This window comes from Lepisosteus platostomus, chromosome 6 (genome assembly GCF_059453375.1).
Source record: "Lepisosteus platostomus isolate fLepPlt1 chromosome 6, fLepPlt1.hap1, whole genome shotgun sequence".
NCBI lineage: Eukaryota > Metazoa > Chordata > Actinopteri > Semionotiformes > Lepisosteidae > Lepisosteus > Lepisosteus platostomus.
The window spans coordinates 48,949,116-48,969,623 of record NC_142616.1 but is presented as its reverse complement, the minus strand read 5'-3'; the positions used below and the strand labels follow the sequence as shown (position 1 = coordinate 48,969,623).

The 20,508-nt window shown below is 34.7% G+C and overlaps 1 protein-coding gene across 1 annotated transcript in view; it reads left to right on the top strand.

Moving 5' to 3' along the window:
• The window catches only part of cfap20dc (CFAP20 domain containing), a 163,118-nt gene that overhangs the window by 84,674 nt on the left and 57,936 nt on the right, over positions 1–20,508 (top strand). Inside the window, exons 10-12 of the mRNA XM_088636177.1 lie at positions 4,191–4,362; positions 6,257–6,376; positions 11,609–11,949. Coding sequence (XP_088492303.1) covers positions 4,191–4,362; positions 6,257–6,376; positions 11,609–11,949 — 633 coding nt within the window. The remainder of the gene's footprint in view (positions 1–4,190; positions 4,363–6,256; positions 6,377–11,608; positions 11,950–20,508) is intronic.

Genomic DNA, 20,508 nt, shown 5'->3' with positions numbered 1-20,508 from the left:
TAACAAAATTAAAGACGATTAAAATCTGTTATCTTTCCACTTGTACTGTATGTCATCAGAAAGTTTCTGCTTTGTGTAAGGATGGTATCAAAAAGTAATCTTAAGTGGTGAGAAAGCTGTGCTCAATGTATTTAAGGGACTTAAAAGTAAAAGGAGATGCTTCATATTGCTTGACTAATTTTAAAAACTAAGTTATAAATGCAGATGCTCCCTCGGTGCCGCGCCGGGTGTAAATATCAAAATATACATTCGTCCCCGGCAGAGACCGAAGAGCACCCGGCTGGGGTGCGCGGGGAAGAGCAGGACAGGAGTGAAAGGCGGGGTTTAGGAAGGCGTACAGTCTGGGCAGGTATAGATTACACTTTTCTAAAACGTATTTGAAAAATAAAAACGATTACAATCCAATCCTTCCACGTTTGATCCCAAAATCCCAAGAAAAATAAATCTAAACGGGTAGAAAGCTATGCTGAAAGTTTATTAAGATACTTAGAAGACAAAGATACTGTATCAATTTATGTTGCATTAGTCTGATTATGATTAAAAAAACAAATATAATTAAACACGTGTTTGCGATTTAAATCAAAACACGATTTAAATCAATATAAATGTTTATATTGTAACGCATACTGTCCAGCCTCCATTTCTCTATAAAAATTTACTCTATTACACACACACACAATAGAAGCAGGAAGCAGAAGCAGGGACCGTTGTCAGAAGGGAAGAAGGTGACTATTCATTGTTATCAAAAATGACTTAGAATCGATCATGTTGTGATATTTTGAAATATAAAAGTCAATTGATTGTCCATAATATTGCTATTCTATTTTTTCGAAGAAATGTTTGTTAAAAGAAAAGTCCAGCACCAGCTGGATTTGAACACACAACCCATGAGTTGGTAATCAGGCACGTAGACCAGTGGGCTACAAGGGAAGTTGCATGAAGAGAGAGGCGAAACAGCCCTACACAGCCCTGTCGCAGTACACGAATATAATCATATCATTATTAAATTCTTTAGATACGCGATTCCATATTATATTAGCAGAAAAGCTTAAAACTACCACTTTTTCACACGCTATTTCACGTTAGTTAAATACTTCGATGCTTAAAATGTTTAGGGAGAAATGGAATACCGGTGTGTATTTTTCCTTTAAAGTACCGATTCCTGGAATCTGACTGGGTGACACCCTTCTGAAGTGGTTCCATAAAATCTGGTATACGGAAAAGAAAGCGTTGATAAAAAAGCCTGGATTCTCATGTATCTCATACAAGTATCTTTTAATACAGTCTTTGCTGTGCTCTTGAGGATCCTTGTGATATTTTGAGCTCTAGTTGAATGATAAGTGTCGCATTTTAAATCATTTTCGTAGTTAGAAATTATGAAACGCCCTGTTAAAAGCAAGGGAGTTTTTCTGCCCGTTGAAGTAAAACAAAATGCCTGACAAAGTATGGCTTGGACAGATTCCAAGTGCTTGTACAAATGTGCTAAAGAAATTATACTTTGAGTATACAGCTTGTCCAAAGTCATTCATTATTAATACTATTAGTAATATCTTCGGTAAAGGCTTTGATGCATAAATATTTCTGATAAAGGTAGGTTGTGTATTTTTGTAAAACTGAGCAATCTTGCTTTCATAAAATATACCAACATTTTAATGACTGATGATTAACATGCTGTAATACACAGTTCAAATTTAAAAGCTCAAATGGTGTACATGAGAGGTTAAGCTCCCCCTGGCGGTTTTACAAGGTGATGCCGGATACTTTCCGGCATGACGTCAAATGACGCGATTAACCGCGTGATACTGAGTGATACTGCGTGATACCGCGACACGCCCACCGGGGTATGCCGCGAAATACCCCACCCATTTTGAATGGCTGCATCTGTATATTTAACATTTTTCATAGTTATAACACTTATCAAATTGACTGTGAAATGGATTACTAGAAGCACAATTATTTCCATGTGTTTGTGCTGCCATCTTATTGTCATTATTTCATTGCAAAAATTAACTTTGAGTTTAAAATACACTGTAAATTTACAACTCAAGACAGAATAATGTTTCTGTCTGTGTTCATGCAACCAGCCATTATCATGGATTCTGTTGTGGTACTGTGTTGTCATGGTTTGTTTTATAAGGGGGCAACTGATGAAATGGAGTGGACGGAAAGAGCAATTTTGTTCTGATCAGCAAATTTTTAATTAATATTTCTGAGCAAGTTAAAGAAACAAGCTCTGTCACTTCCATTAAAAGGAGGAAGGCAGCCTGGCAAACCATAACTGGTGCTTTCAACATGCAAGTACTGTATATCCTTTGTTTATATAGTGAGTAGTTTTGACAGATTTCTAAATTTATGCAAGCATAAGATCCCTTTAATTTTATACTGCGTTTTCTGTTCCCAAAGGAATTCTGTCTTTCTTGCCCCACTGAACGCACAAAGGTTTCTACCCCTTGATTGTACGCATACATAAATACAAGCTCCATAGTTTTATCTTTTATGTACGCACAGGTGCATATTGACAATTGTATTCAGGGGACCATTGAGATGATCTATTCATTTTAAACATAAAACTGTGATAATAATGGTACTAAACCTAACTAAACTTACCAACTTTCCATAGCTGACCATCTCCAGGTCAATCTCTGTTGCTCTTTTATTAAGTTCAGGTGACACACAGTCAACACTAGTGCTTTCGTATATGCTTAGTAACAGCCAGTTTCTTATACATTAATTTGTCTTTCTTAATCAGCAGGCAAATCAATTAACTCTTTGTTGTTCATTTGAATTATTCACAAAAATAATCACTCAATGAGACACTGAAGCATATAATATCGGTTTAATCCTTAATGCTCAGTTTTCAATTTTCACTTCACTATTCGCTAGTCACTTTACAGAATGAGACTCTAGAATATGGAACTCGACTTAATCCTAACGTCTAGCTCTTTCTCTTCACATTGATAAACACTACTATACAACTCTTATCTTACTCTACACCAGCCACTAATTTTTCAAATAACTAACTTTTATAACTTATCCTGTTTCTCCTGAGTCACCACTCTCATAAAAAACTTGCTTCCCTGACACAGCAACAGCCAGTTTATTGTTTTCTCTCTCATCACAGTCAACACAGTCCACTTATGTGAAGACACAGAAGATGTGCAATCTGCCCCAGGAGGGAACAAATATGTTAGATATAGGATCCCAGATGGATCCGAAAGACAGGGACAGACCAGCCACTGGATGCTGTTGATGTCATCACAGTGTATCCTCCATGGAATGCACTTCCATCTTTCACCCACTGCCAGTAATTCACAGTTCCCGATTCATACTAATTGTCATTTATTAACATGTGGTTGCAAAGACAGTAGAATATGGTTATACTGCCAAATATATAAATATATTATATTTAGATCCTTAATATAGTTATTAATTTCTTTAGTTATGCAATTCCATATCATATTCCCTATTAAGCAAATTCTAAAAACTACACATTTTCTTACTGGAATAACAACAGCGAATCATTTGTGCGTGTCATCTCCAGGTCATCCAAAGCTCTGCTTCTCACCTAGTATTTTATCTGCCCTTTATAAGATCGGTGGTATTGAAATGAATTCAAATTTCTATATATTTCTAGCGTTTAAACAACGCTAAATTTTATCAACTCTAAACATTGCCTTTCCATTATGAATCATTTCTTCAGTTCAGCATCCCTCTTTGATTTCATATCTTACTCCGTTAAAGGTTTGTTGATAAGGATGTGAAAGTAGCAGAGCATTGCATTTTCATGGCAGATAAGATTTTTGAAAATGGTAATAAATTTCAATTAGCCCATTCTTTTTCTTACACCCCTCTTATATCTGAGGTCATGATTTTAATTGCTTTTCAACAATACACAGCAAAAAATGACCTATTGCAAATCTTAAAAACAAGGAAAAAGTCCATGAGTTTAATATATTAAAATTTAAAGTATTTAAGTAATGAAATGTTTCTTTTATGGCCACCCACATTTCTACTATAATAACTTATGAAAGCACCGACAATCATTCCATATTTTTTTTTATTTCTACTGTCTTATAATAATTTCTGGAAGAAGAGCAAGAAATTGAAAAAAAAATATTGATATACAGAGCCATATTATTCAAGTTAGTCAGTAATTTGTGAGTAACTTCAGTATCTTATATTCATTACAGACAGCATACTCTAGTGGTCCAAGAATAACCAGGACTTCTCACCAGTCAAGACACAACAGTGGAGACTGGTCAGACAGAAATACAGACTGTTGTGAAATTCCCGGTGCCACAGATTCAGAGATACTGCAACACAGGAGTCAGGAAGATGATAAATCAACTCAGCACACCCCAGGTACCAAAACCTATGTTTCACTTTGATAATGGGGATACAATTTAAGAAGAAAGAAGCTTCAAATATCTTGGATAACACCATAAAATACAGTACTAATGGATTTCTCATATAATTTCCCCATTGGCTTTGCATCACAAAATGGTATTAAGATTCTCAACAGCTTGCAAGTAATTTAAAGATATACAATTTAAATATAATAATCTAATCTGACGTCTTAGGCTATTCAGGCTATATACTGTACATTGTTCACATGAATCCTGTCATAAAATGGAATAGGAGAGTAGAACATTTGAGAACCTGTTTAAGGTTTACAGAAACCAAAGTTCTCTACTTTGGCTACTAAGATTTAAGGACCTACAAAGGGGGTAATATAATATTGGTTGGTTAAATCCTGGAGAAGATTTAAGAACCCTGGAAGGGACAAAGCAATGTGGGTTGGTTACAGGTTAAGAGATTCCTCAGTAAGGTAATACTAATAACAAAGTCCACCAGTAGGGGAACAGAAACAACATAATACAGTAGGTTACAAGCCAAGGAGGGAATTTGAGTAAAGGAGAAGTATTGAGGGTATAGGTTTAAATAAAATGATGAAGGTGAGACATCCTGAAGTAGGGAATATCCAGGAAAGTGGACTTTAGTGGCTGGGTGGCTCTGAAGGAAGGTAGAACAGGTAGGTGGAGGAGCAAAGGTTAGCTCTCTCCAAGTGCTGGCTCTAAAGCTTAGGTGCTCCAGTCTAACCTAGGTTAAAGAAGCAGCATCTCTCTAATGGTAACCTTCCTTGGTGCTTAAAAAAAATAAAAAATTAGAGACACATTTCAAATGCAGTGTATAGGTGTACATTTAAACACATGTTGTTGAACTATTACTATTAGAATAAACATCAAAGCATTTCACTTGTAAAGACAAGAAAAGAGAAAAAAACATTTGGCACATTATTGATGCAAGAATATAGCTTGCACCAGACAACCACAACATTTTGTATGAATATAAACCTCTTGTTTTCAGTCCTAAATCCAAGCTATATTAATTTCCACTTGTGTCCTCGAGTCTGTATTTCACTGTTGGTGCTAAAGTAGTTTTTTTTTCAATTTTTTATACAGTAATTTATACAGTATCTAATCTAAATACAATTAATTAAACCCGAGTGTTTCAGACATCACTTTAATTCCAGGAAGTAATCTTGTTGCCATGATAGTATTCAGATCTTACATTCATATTAGATTAAATGAGTCAATCCAAATACTGTGTCACTCTGCAGTTACAGCATGGGTCTATCTTGATAATTAAATAATGCCGGGGCACCATGCTGCTTGGAGTCAAATGACTGCGGTGGAAAAGAGCTAAATATTTTCACCTGGGGCTATGAGTTAACTGAAACTGGTCTTTTCCTTGGAGATCTCCACAGAGATTAGTATTGATTCTTTTTTTATTACTTTGCAGTGCTTCTCCATTTTACATTCTACATATTGTAGTCACAGTATGGAGTGTCATTTTTTCGCACTTTAAGTGTATAATTTACTTTTTCGTAATAATGTCCAGCTGCGATGGTACATAACAGCGTATAAAATTTTCTATACAGTGATTTGTTTTTTTGTGGCATTGATATTTGGGATCTTTCAATGCAGAGGAGAGAAAGATTATTAACATACTGTATCATGCTTAGTTATGCATTGCTTGGAATTTATTCATTCATTTATTAATTTTGATAGATATTGAATTGCGCAGCTGGAAAAATGTCTTCATTTAAATTTAAAAAATGAAACCTATAGCTCATATGACTAACACTTTGTAATACATAGGGTCTCCACAAAGATAAGAAAACCTATATCAAGAGAAAGTGTTAAAGATACAAAATAAGAATGCATTTTTATTTTAAATTAATGTCTTTAAACAGTGCCACATCATGTGATTCAACCACACCTCCCACAGGACCAGTCCAGGGAGAGGGCAAGCAGAGGGAGGCTGCAAGCACAGAGTGCTGGGAAAGAGCAGAGCAAATGGCCTAATGCTACAGGTACCATATGTACTGTACAGTATATATACAGATACTGTTTTGCATGACTATCAATTTATAGACTAGAATCTGTAACGTGGTGAAAGACATCTTCATCCAGCCATTTTCACATTCTTGTTCTTCTGTCTCTGGAAAATCTGTCAATGCACAATACATCAAAGAAAAGTTTAGGGACTTTATCTTTGCTCCTTAGTTGGCCTGATCTGAAACATTCTGGGAACACAGGAGCCTGACAATGATATTTCTTCTGTCTGAGGCTCAGAGTTGTAGTGAAGTTTTTGTACTTAATTATTTATTATACATTATACAGTAGGTCTATGTGATGGGCTATAGTACATTACATAGACAACACAAGCCTTGTCTAGAAGCAAAAAATACAATGTAAAGATGAAGAATTATTATTAATGTTTTAGATCTAATTTATTGACTATTCATGTATTTTGTAAATATTTTATTTATGGTATGGCCTTCCATTGTTATAGAATTCTAAATCTAAATGCTTTTTTAGTGTTCTTTCTGAATCTTTAGGCATTGCACAGATTCAGCATTGAAAAAAAGGGCAGTTCCATAGAGAAATCAATCCTTACTCTGTGCAGGAGAGTAAATAGTAAAGGGGGTTTAACCCCTGGCAAGCTTTGGGAGGAAGCAGGATACAAAAAGCACCTCTGCTTTTTTAATGACTCTGCTTTATGTTTTATAATAGCAGTATACCTTCTGTTTCTTTTTATTATAGACTGGCATTAAAACTCTCATAACAAAACCTGTACATAAAGTATATGGGGTTATATTATCTAATACATGCTGTATAAAATAGCTATATAATGATGGTTTCTTTGTTTACAATAGTAATTGCTAAGAAGCATAAAATGTTTATTTGTTGGGTTATTTTGGAATTTATGCTGTCAGCTTGCACCTCACCAGTTCTTTGACCATGTTTGTGAATATTTATAGTTTATTTTATACACACTCGTTAGATTTTGCCTCCTTCAATAGATTGATGTAAAACTGCATTAATAGCTTCATATTGGAGGAAAGTTTAAATAAGTTGTTTACATTATATGATTCTATATGTTTAAACATAATACAGTGTTAATGTTTTTAACAACTCTATATTTATGTTCTCTAATATACTTTAGAGATATTAATAAGCAACACCTTTGAAATAATCTAAATGTGCAGTATTACTTTCACTTCCTTTTTGAAGTTAAATGATAATGAAGCTCATCATCATTGTTTTTTTTATTTTCTGGTGATCTCATAATTTTGTTCATTTCAAAATATGAATTTCCAATTATCTATAATAATCTTTAAAATAGTAACAGTCGTCTGTGCTGTAGTGTTTCATAGCCGTTCAGGGACGCCAAATATGTAATGAAAACCGGCTCAGGGACGCCAAATATGTAACGTTGCCATAGCCAAAATGTAATGTAGTGGCTCTCTGAAGGCACCAGTTCTGTAGGGTTTGGGCATTTACTGAGACAATTATTAATTGTAGCAGTAAATCACAAAGTTGATTCTTTTGATGGCTTTAGAATCCAACCATGCGACATAACTCAAACAACGCGCACACACAGGTACTAATACACGAGGATACATTTATTAATACATAGAATATGCATATAAACCTAACAGATCTTATCGAGAGGGTTATCAGAATACAAAAGGTATATATTCAATCAGTTACAAAGAGTTACATATATCAAGAGGAAATACGTTCAGTATATCATTCATTAAGACCGTTTCATAAATGAACTTGGTTATAACTTCTACATTAGATACTCAAAACAAGTACATAACTCTTAGGAATTAAATTGATATCAACTGGTTGGGATAACAATTGAATTCTCGAGCTGTAATGCATTGAAGTTGAATACTCATCCAATTTCTGGGGATTCAGATCTTCCTGCGGGCACAAAGAAACAGTTGCAGGCTGTTGCTGTCCAATCCGCGCTCTCTGGCTCGGTGCCAGGCTGTGCTGTGCGGCTTGCGACGGTGCGCTGCTGATGCTCACTGACCGGCTAGTTAGTGTTGGCTTTAACTAGCAAAGTTTGTGCACAGGAGAAAAGATGGCTGTGGGTCCCAGCAAGTCAGGAAGAGGACCGGTTCGTTCCTGATGAAGGGCTAGTTCTGAATAGTGATTCAGCTGTCCACAGTTCCGACCTGTTCACGAGGCCTGCTGCTGGTTACTCTCTGGCAACCTCCACTCTAGACTCTTAGAACAAAGGAAAGTTCTGGCACTCGGACACACTGGCCGTTCCGTGGTTGTCCGGGCTGAGTCTCAGGATGGTCAGGAGGCGCGCTGCGAGAATGTCCTGCCCTTGGGAGCCTTCTGCTCCTGGGCCGTCCTGCCCTGGAATTCTCCTTTGAATTCCCTTTAGAAAAGTCCACTGAATCTCACTGAATCTTCCCTTCTGAATCTCACAGGCTCTCTGTGTTGCCTGTTTTTACCTGGAGGAACTTCAGCTCATTGATTGGCTGAAAGTTCCATGGGCATCAGAGTCCCACGTGGGTTACTCGGCCCTACCAGTCCCTGATTGGTTGATCAAGGTGAGATATGAGTCACTTACTCCTGACACTTAGGAATGCAGTCCAGATGTCCAACTGGCACTCCCTAGACAGATAGGCGCCAATGGATGACCATTGATCATGATAGCCAGGCTTAGCTAAGTGCATCCCCCTTTGGGAGCTGTCCTAGGACCTTAAATCACCCTGCAGAATAGTTTCTCTGTGGCTGCACCACAGAGATGAACAGAGAAATGAGGCCTAATTTGGGAAAGCTCAGAACACTTAATTCTTTCTTATTAATAAGCCTCGCGGCTACAGTGCTATTGAAAATAATTATTGAAATTCAAATTCAAAGCAATTCAAATTGCATAAAGTACAGAAGAAAAAACAGAAATAGTTTTTTTCATCAGGTAAGTGCTGTTGATTGTTGTTTAATTTGATCTTTCTGCTCTTACCATAAGTTAACCTGCCAAAGTTGTCTTAGAAGCCTTTATTTGTTATTGAATAAAGTACTGTCACCAAGAGCATTTTGTTTTTTGATTTTTTAACACGAGAAAGTAAATTACACATGTGGTTGATTAACCTCTTGTTGAATTATTATTCTGAGTTAAACAAGTAATGTCACTTCTAATATTGTAGTTTACATGCCAGCAGGTGTATAGAGCTTATACAAGTACAAATTGTTTTCCAGTGACTACAGAAGGCAAATAAATGAATATTGTTTTCAGTTTGTCAGCTTAATTTATGCATTGTTGAAATACTCATTAAAATGTTAGGCTGCAATTAGGAAACCTAGCATAAATCTATCTGTGAGGAGAAATTAATTAGGTGCTTTAGTGATCATTCTTGAATTTATCTTTTCCTGCAATATTGTGATTACGTTGTAATTTGCATATTTCCCTATGAAAACACTCATCGTATTTCATTGCTCACATAGAAGCTTGTTCAAAAAGTAAAGTGATAAGATGTTCTTTGCAATTAAAGATCTTTATTATTAATGTGTGTCATAAGCCTCTCTTGGCAATGTATTTGTTTTTTTTTTCAAGAAAAACAAAAAGTAGAAAAGATTCTTTTCTACTTTACTTCAAGTATCATGGTAGCCTGTGGAAGGTTAGGTGCTCTCAGGTAAAATATTGATAACACGATTATACACAATGCCTTGAAAACGCAGTCTGACAGGTCTCCCATTTTGTGAAATTATAAAATGATACATACATTTTTTTAAACTTAATATTTTATTCAAAAGCTGAATGTTCAATCTTAAAACTTTTCTATGGGAAATGTAAGTTACAGTAAATGTCAGCATAAACCATACAAAAACTAAATATGTTGATTGTTTATGCAGACTTTTAATCTCAATATTTGGTTAAAGCACCTTTGGCAGCAATTACAGCCACAAGTATTTTTGAGTAAGTGTCTACCATCTTTCCACATTCTTCTTGGAAGATTTGCTCAAGCCCTCTCAAGTCGCTTGGGAAGTCTTTAGACAGATTATCAATAAAAATCAAGTCAGGCCTTTGACTGGGACACTCAAGGACATTCATTTTCATTTTCAATTTATATTACTTCTATATTATTATACTGTATGAAACTATAATATTCCATGCTGTACTTCCACAACCCTTCACGTAAAGCAAAATAGGAATAGAGAATAGGAAACACTTCTTTGTTCAGAGAGTATTATGTATCTGGAACAAACGTCCCAGCTAGGTGTTTGAGGCCCAAACTCTTGGGGGCTTTAAGAAATGGCTGGCCAAAATCTTATTATTAAACTACCAAATGAGCAAAATGGGCAGATCTTTCTTATGTGCTTAAAAATATAACAATCAGTCATCATTCAACAGTAAACCCAGTGAAGAACTGGTGATATTTTTCTCCAAGATAGTAGATAGTAAAAAAAAGTTTAGGCTACACAATCCTAAAACAGATCCAGATATGAGTATTCTCATATCATATGATTCTGTTACTGCCTATGAGCACAGAGTACACCTTGAGGTGTCAGTGAGACCTGTTTAAAAAACATCTCTGAGTTGTAATATACTGTAAGTTCTGTGACCAAAATTAAAATGCATTAGCAGATGATCAGGGTATTTAGAGGCCACATTCACATAGTCCAAACTTCATCCCAAGAATTGCCTTTATTTACCAAGGTAAGTCCTTACCCAAAATGGAATGATTGCAAATTGTTTTGATAAGACCCCTCCTGTTTTTCTGCTCTTCCTATATTTATTACTCTATGTAGATGAAGTGGAAGTTCTGTGCCCCAGTCAAATCTATAGGTACAGTACATACTGCTGAACAAGATAGACAAAGAATGATGTACTGTACTTATTATGTTGGACCATGATCGCAGATTCTGCAATGTACAGTATACAGGTAATTGTATTTCGTGACATCTGATGATGTGTGAATTCACCTACAGTATATGAGCATTGGGGAAAAGCAAAGAGGTGTCAACCGGATAAAGGGCAATATGGGTAAATACAAAAACCACTTTGTTCTGATTTTAGTGTTTTTCTTCCAAACGCCATACTGTGATCAAATGTATTTTGAATGTAATGTATCTTCTATTGTAAAAACTATTTGTGAAATATTCATTTGGCATATCTACTATATCCAAATGGCAACTGTCTTTAATGGTGTGTTATTGCTCTACCAATGCACAAAGGTGGTACAAAAAGTATATATAAACTATTTAGCTTTCACATTTGATTTCTTTTTTCCCAGATAAATGTCTGTTCTCCATCCACTTAGAGAGCAGCTCTGTGTCTACAAAGTCTACAAGTCAAGTTCCAGTGCATTCCCAGCCTCACAGGTCTAGGGTACAACATCAGCTGGATTGTGGTGACACCGAGGGCAGCAATGAGGATGAAGAAACAGAACCCCAGCTATGTCAAGTGGGCATTTTCACTTATTCTTCAAGGCCACACTCTGCACAAAAGCACAGAAGATCCCAAAGCACACCTGTGAAGAACGTCCCCTTCATATTGGATGAGAAAGGGGACAACAACTTGGGTCACAGGGGGGCTCGGTTGGAGGATGACTTCCTTGGCAGCAGTAGTGAGGAGGTATGTACTGTAGCTGCTCTTCCTCACTGGATTATATACTCCTTACCTTGTACAGTTCTAATGGGCTATGCCAGAAGAAAAGCAATATAAATCTAAGGTCCTCACTAGCTAAATTCTACACATCAAAACATTTTTATTTACTAAGCTGATTGTTCTACTAGATGTGGGAACATTTTTAATTAAATTTTTACTCTTTTTCTCCCTGATAGAGTAATATAGGGCATTTCTTATCTCTGTTCAAGTGTTTTGGAAATTCCAAAGTTTATTTCAATTAATTAGCACAAATATTTTAAATAAGGCCATAGATACATATACTGTACATACAGTACCTTAAAAACATATTCACGCAAAGCTAATAACATCACATTTTCATAATTTTATGTAATATATATATAATGGTAATTATTATTTATATATATATTTTTTTCCAATAAACGTGTTTATGTAAAGATCTAAACTTATCTAAACATAAATGCTTGTCAACAATTTCTGTTGCATTTATATCAGGACCATGATTGTTTCAGGTAATTTTAGTCCTACTGAAATCTGAACTTTAGACACAGTTTTAAAATCTTGGGTGACTCAAGCGTATTGTCCACTAGGATTCAACTGTACTTTGTAGAATCTATTTTTCCACAGTCCTGCCAACATCCTAATCCCTGCTGAGGAAAGCACCCCATAATGCTACTACGACAATATTTGACTGCTGTGATAGTGCTGACTGGTTAAAGTGTCTGGCTTTTGCTCAGATTTTGAATTTACAAAAGTTCAGTTTTTATCAGTTCTAATCATAGAACCATTTTCCATACGTGTGCAGTATACAGTTTCTCATATGAGATTCACCGTAGAGGCCAGGTTTGTACAGGGACCAGAATATTGTCAGTGTATGAAATGTCAGTGTCTCCCCTCAGACATGGAACTTTCTAGATATAAGTTCACAGTGATATCTGTTACCAGTTTCCTGCTTTCTTAGCTGCTCATTTGAAATACAGACTGATCTAAGTAGTATATAATGCAGATTTCACTTCTTAATGATGAGCTTCACAATTCTTAATTCATTTCTTACTGCATTACAACTGTCAGTGAGATAATGCCATCCCTTTATATGCATACATTTTTAAATTAATAAGTTACTTTAATTACATATTTTGATGTATTTATATTTGTAAAGGTGTGTGTATATGTGTATATATTTATGTAAAATAAAGAGAGAAAAAATATAGACTTCACTGTACTCAAAAGGTACAATAAGTTATCTTCTGATCTACGCCTTTCATAAGCTCTTTGGTCTTTACGGTCAATTTGTCTTATCAATATGTGAGTTATGGCTTGAATTTCAGTATCCATCTGAGGGAAATGAAAGAGAAAGATGTATTTACTCTGAAGTAAAGGTAAACCACATTACTACTTTAAAATAATTTGAAATAATTTTGTGATAATACTGTCTTTATCATTGGAACTAATTCACTGGGGTCACTGTAACAAAGGGGCTTAATACTTATGCAGGAAAAATGTTTTATAGTTTTCTTCAAATATCTAATTCATTTACATCCTACCAGAATTTTTAGCGTGGAGTAGATTGTATAGATTCCCAATTTAAAGTCCTGTTTGTATATGCCAAGTGTTTTTGCAAGCTCAGACAACAACAAAATGTGTTAATAAAGTGTACTGCACCTCTTTAGGTGCATTTTACTCCAGAGATTTAATTGATGTTACTGTACTTCCAGTCCACTGTAGTATTATTTTACATAATCTAACAATAAATGAAACTTCATTATTCAAAATTTACACTAAACCAGCCAGGACCTGGTGATCTGAGCTATTATTGTTTCTGTCTAAAGATGTCAGGAGAATTTACATACTGTAAATGTGAAATTAAAAAATGACAGTAATAAAATGAATAAATTAGTGAGCACCGTGTTTGATAGTGAGAGTAGTTGGTAAAACTAATATGTTAGCAAATGTTTGAGTATTTTGACAGCTGCTGTTTTTTACATGGGCACTCTACAGGTAATAGAATTGAATTTGGAAATATGTTTGGGTTTTCTTGCAGCCTCAGTTCCAATAATTTGAATGTCTTCCTTCATGGTGCTTGTGAATTTTGGGTTCAGTAGGCCATGGCGATGCAAGAGTATTTGAAATCAAATTGAAAGGCATTCAGGCATACACATTAAACTTTCTAGCAGATGAGTTAAAGGGATTTGAGATTTAAAATATGCCACTAGAACACAGGTTTGTAGAGCAGACAGTCTACATTTTGAATTGTCTCAAAACAAGCGTTTGTCAAAAACTATTAGTAAATATGGAGCTGACAGAAGCGTCAGCTCTGAATTGGAAAATTGGGGGAATCAAAATGATTAATGTTTGGTTGCTTGTATTCTAGTAATCTTTCTATTCACTTTTTACATACTGGCTGCCTTCAGGTAGGTAGCCTGGCCTGATACAATACAGCAGGTGAATCGGGAATAAACCTCTTAACTATAATGTGCTCAGTTTAAAAAAAATAAAAAGCCATGCAGACATCAACATAATGTGTAATATCTTCACAGTAGTCCCAAGCTAAAGTATTTTATTTTATTATACTTCAATGGTCCCTCATGATATTATACTGTAGGTTTTACTGGCATGTGCAGAACACGCCTGCTTAGTATCAACTTGCCCGTTTCTAAATGAGAAAAAAGATATTATTTAAGGCTCATTAAATATTTATTAACAGCTGCTAAATAAAATCATATCAAAATTATGATCAGAAAGACTTTCAAGACCTGTAGATTAATTAAAATAAATGAACCTACAGCAACAAATTGTCTTGACTGGTCCTAATTTTAACTACTGAATAAATTATTCAGATTTAAGACTTTCATTAGTCTGACAGAAAAAATCACTGAACCTTAAAATCATTTAGCTCTTACATTTGCTTGGTAATGTTTAATGCATTCTGCATAATGCTTTACATTGTATCTCACTTCAGGTCAAGGTTTGAATCAATTTGAAATACTGCATTTTTGTGTGACACCCGAAGAAGGCTCCCCAGCAAAAATGTTGTGTTTTCTTTCTTCTCTTTTCAGCATGGAATAAACCTATTACTTTTGCCTTTGCAGCCTACGCATGTTGACGCTGCTACCCACCTGAACTACTTCAGTTTTTGTATGTACTGTATATAGAAATAGCAAAAAGTAGTGCCTTGTATGCGAGAAGGCAGCAGTAAAAATTGTAAGATTAAAATTGTTATATTATGGCTTTGTTAGAAGATTGTCAGGTTCAGGTTTCTACTGTCTTTCAGTTTCAGGTCATATTCCTGTTGATAACTGACTTCCAGTGTTCAGAACACAGCCTTACATACAGTATGGCACTGCAGGACTGCACATCAATCAGCCAGATTCATAGCTTCAGTGACAGCTTTTCTCTGCACTTTTACTTCTTCTGTGTTCAGCTATGTATTCCAATTTTAATAGTGCTGAAGATGAAGAATAAAATATTCATGCATATAATAAAATATCTCTATCGAAAAACTCTTTGGAATCAGTTGGCATTGCATGCTTCTCTATTGAATTTTGCATTGCAGCAACAGATGGTTTTTCTTTTTTGGCACACTGTTATGGCAGAAGCTTTACCAGCTTGTAGCCTGATCTTGTCAGATCTCATAAGCTTAGCAAGCCTAGACCTAATCAGAAGTGAGATGGAAGACATAAACAAATAGGTTGCTTCTGCACGTGGTGCTGGTGAACCAATATGTATTTTTTCCTTTGGACTAGTATTTTCAAACCAAGTTTCCAGTATAGGTTGAAGAAGTTCAAGTAGGTAGTTGCATCAGCATAGACTGCAAAGGAACAGGTAAAGGTAATAATGTTGAAAAGAGAGACAATGTTTCAGCTATGGAGCCTTCTTCAGGGATTATGGATTGGGGAAAATGATTACTTCATTTTCTGCTTATTGGTTCTGCATATAATAGAATCAAGATGATAATCACAAAGCACCAAAATGGAAATTGGAATGGAATCAGACAACAACAGCACTTTTTTTTGTTCAACCCCCCATATTTTAGATGAGCAAAAGTATTGGGACGAACTGACTTTTTCAATTCTTTAATTTGCTTTAAGTGTTCCAATACGTATGGTCACCTAAATTTGGGGGGAACAACATTTGCTTTGGCTGAAAAAATATTAATTGTGTTTGCAAAATATATCCTCAAAATTAAAGGTGGCCTCCTGAACTCTGACTCGGAGTAATTTGTTTTATGTGAATTTCAATTTCTTGTGTATACAACAGGAAAATGCCAATTTTATTTTTTTGTCCCAATTCATTTGGAGGGCACTGTATATAAATTAGTTACAAATTTATATAAATTACTTACAAATTTATATTATTTTAAAGTGATCTTAAATATTGATGATCCCTTTAAATATAATCGCGGAACTGTACTAGAATTGTCTATAAACCTAGATACTGTATCTCACATGCTAATGAAATGAATTTCCTTTGCACATTTTTTATATTCACATGCTGAGGATCTCAGAACATGGTAATTATGGAAGCCTGAAGTACATCTTAAAACCATACAGGTGTAAACTACAGTGCCCTCTCGAAATGCTATTCTGGGTTCATATAACCTGGACTCCCAAAGGTTCCCCCTTGATTCAAGTAGTATAGGAATGTCTCACGTCTAACCCTGATCAGCTGCGTAGTGGGGCTGGTCGTGCAGAATGGTTGACATAATGTTTCACACAGATAGGTCTGCAGTGGTTAATAAAGTTTGATGGGTCTCCTCCTATAAACAAACTGCTTTAATATCCTATTGAATGAAAAACATGGTATAAATACCAGGAGATATTTTGAATAATGGATGAAAATAGCTTCATGATGCATAGTCTTCTGTTCCCTCCTTGCATCAACCTTTTTACTTTACCCTCGTAGAATGCATGTAAATGTATTCATACAGTAGGTCAGATAAATCTAATTACCGAAAGATTTCCACATTGGATGTTTTTTTCTATATATTATACAGTAATATTAATAGCATTACATGGAGCTAAGTCATAATTGTGATAAATAATTTAATTCCAGAAAATATGCAGATAACATTTACAGGACATCACCACTGTAGTTAGTATTTTTTAAATTCTCTTCTGGCAGACTTAACACTGACTAAACCACTTTTGTAGTGTGCTATGAGGTTCTGGCACTTCAAAGGGGAAACTATGAATTTTCCTCAATAAACAATTGCTCTCATCCTTTGGTTTCCATTAGTGAACTGCCATCTTAAATTACAATCAGAAAAGCTCAAATGATTGAGGTCTAGAAATTGAGACGTACAGTCAAGAATTTTTATTCTGTTTGCAGTTAACCATTCCTTTGTCAATTTGGATATTCTGTATGCTTTGGATCACTGTCATGCTGGAATGTCCATTTTCAGCCAAGCTTGAGCTTCATGGAGAAAGAACCAGGTGTCTAGTGACAATGCTCTGGTATAGGTTGACAAGGGGTTCAGGATCCTTGCAAAACAATCTCAGAGCAGAATTTTACCACAGGTTTGCTTTTGATGATTTTTTAAAGGATTACTTACAGTTGTGAATACATTTGACCCTGTTGATTTCTGAATTTCAGTTATATACAGTATGATAAATCTTTTCTCTTTGAAATGCTATTATGTTTACCATATAACATTATTAGATTTTTTAAGTGATTCATTATCTAATCCATAACTCATTTTGCTATGATTTTATTTGTTCGTCTTTCGTTGGGGAATAAATCTATATATGAATAAATCTGAAGGGCTCTATAAATTAGGATTGAAAATCACTTGGTGTCTTCTCATCCCATGGTCATCCCTACAGTCTCAATCAAGGCAATGAATTTAACCTCATAAGAATCGAAGAGGACAAAGGATTCACCTCAAGTTAGTCTCCCAAAGGCCTTACCAGAAGGCTGCACCTTTGGAACCCTATGTAGCATGGTGTGCACAATCATTCCCTACTAGTTTCCTATCAACTGAAAAACAGAACAGGAAAATTTATTCTGGATCTTAATTTAATGATCGCAAAGTTCACATTGTGGTGATTTTGCATAGACTAATTTGCATTGATTTCATTCAGAGTTTTATTGATTGGGGGGAATGATTAGTTCATTTTCTGCTTATTGTTTCCACATATAATAAACAGAATCAAGATGATAATCACTAGGCGGTGAAATGGAAATACCTAATGCTGTTTACAAAATCTGAGTAGATTGTATCATGTTTATTTCATTGTCACAGTTTAGAAGAGATCAGAACATTTTACATTTTGTTAAATGTATTTAAGGCAAAACCAGAAACAATTTAAAATACATTTAACAAATATAAATTAGTAACTAATTTTTATTATTTTAAAATAATCTTAATCTTAATATTGATTATTGTCTATAAAAATAGATATCTAACATGCTAATAAAAATTAATTAACTTTATACATTCTCATAATCACATGCTGAGGATCTCAGAACAACAAAGCTCTAGCTAAGCTAACAATGTTTTCCTGATGTGTCACAAAGTTGGAAAATAATTTGCCTCCACTCAGTTCTACAAGTAGGACTATCAGACCTCTAGTCTTCCCAGTGTGTGTTATTCAGCTAAACAGTCTGTTGTACTGTTATAAAATTATTGTTCATATATTCATTTGCATCTTCTGTGAAGAAACATAATTCAGCTGTTGCAATGCTCACTCCTGAGGGAAATCAATTTCATCTTCAGAATACATATGTTCTGCTACAATTAATTAGGCCAATCTGATTGATGTTCCTGGCAGTTTTGCAGCATTTCATTTCTTTAAAGAACATAGTTGACTCCCATCTGAGTTCTTTATGCGTTGTTTTGCAAATTGGATTTTAAGTTTTTTTTTTTTCAATTTAGAATCTATATTTAATTTTAATGAATAATGCAGCGTATTTTTAACCATGTCTTTTAATTTAATTTATAGGCTGAAATACATTTCATGGTAGGAAAAGTAACTAGTCTTGCGTTTAGTGCCCTTTTATGTATCTTTATTAAATTACCTACAAAAAATGAAAGTTAAATAATTTTGAGAATTCCAGCCATACACGCATGAGCTAAAATATTATTTTTATCTTGTGAAGTATTATAGAATATATCTTGTATTATGTGCTTATCTATCATTGTTTAAGAATTACTATTTATAGTTTTAGCAACATCAAATGGGTTATAATTTTAACAAGCACAAATATTAAATTTAGATTTTCTCCATTAAATATCCAGCTTGCCCTCAGGTTTGTTAAATGAATGTAATATTTTTCTGTTTCTGTATACTATGTATTTATTATGTATTCCTGAGGAATGCTCTCATTTACAGCCTGTGGAATTTTTGCACTTAGTATTTGAATGTATATAAAATTTTCATAGATCTGGAAACTTGTGATTATTTATCATGAGGACAGTGTAAGAAGTTGACTGGAAAAATATTTGTCAAATTTGCTAAATTTTACATTATTGTGGAACCAAAGAGAAGCCTGCTGAGAAATGCATTTTATTTTCAATTGTTGTGTTCCCTATAGCAAGATCTGAATTAGTTTGTAATCAGTAACACATTTACATTAGATTGTTAATGGAAAAATGTAATTGTTCAGGACTGTAGCTGCTGACTTTAAAAGACAAACTTATTTCTGACTGCAATTAATTAATAACAGACAGTTACTGTAAATCTTAAATATAGTTTTTTTCTTGTTTCTTGCTAAATGATGATGGATAAATGAAGGGAAGATTGTTAAAACCTATGGGAGCATTATGAACTTACGAATCCTTATGTAAAATGAATAGCCACTGGATGTAGAATATTGTACAAAAAGTACAAAACATTTATTTTTATCATTAATAATTATTTAAAGGCAATAAATTAGTACAATTAAAATTGAGAACAGCAGTTTTTTATTTACATCCTGAATATAACTCAGTTTTTATTTCCATATTGACCCCTGTTTTTTCCTGAAACACTAAGGAACTCACATACACATGAGGTTTGGAATCTGATTGACATAAAATTCCACATCCTAGTTATGAGAGCAGTAAGGGGCGAGCTCCATATTTAACCACAATTCAATTCCATATCCTTTTTTTCCAAGAGTTACAGATTGGATCTATTTTGAAAGAGATTGCTTTCTGCACAGAAATTTTCCAGTTTCAATGGCAGTACTCTTTAACACTGCCATCTCACCCTCTAACAGAGGCCATGCTAATTGGTACGTGATGATAAAATACTGTATGCATACAACAAAGAATAGGAATATGTAAGGTGTAGCTGGAAGGGTCGATGAGTCTTGTCAAATGTGCTGTGTCAGCAATACAACTCCTCAGGTGTCTCATCAGCGCGGTTATCTTTACCAAAGTGGCATTCTTCAAACCAGAAGTGACAAGCTAAAGATGAACTTACTAGAACATAATTGTCAGTAAAATTATTGACTAAAATAGATACACCTCACCATAAGTGGTGCTCTAATTCTTTCAGAGATAACAACCCAAAAGAGCCTATTGTTTTTCCGAGTATTATGTCTCCCATAGGACACATATTTCCC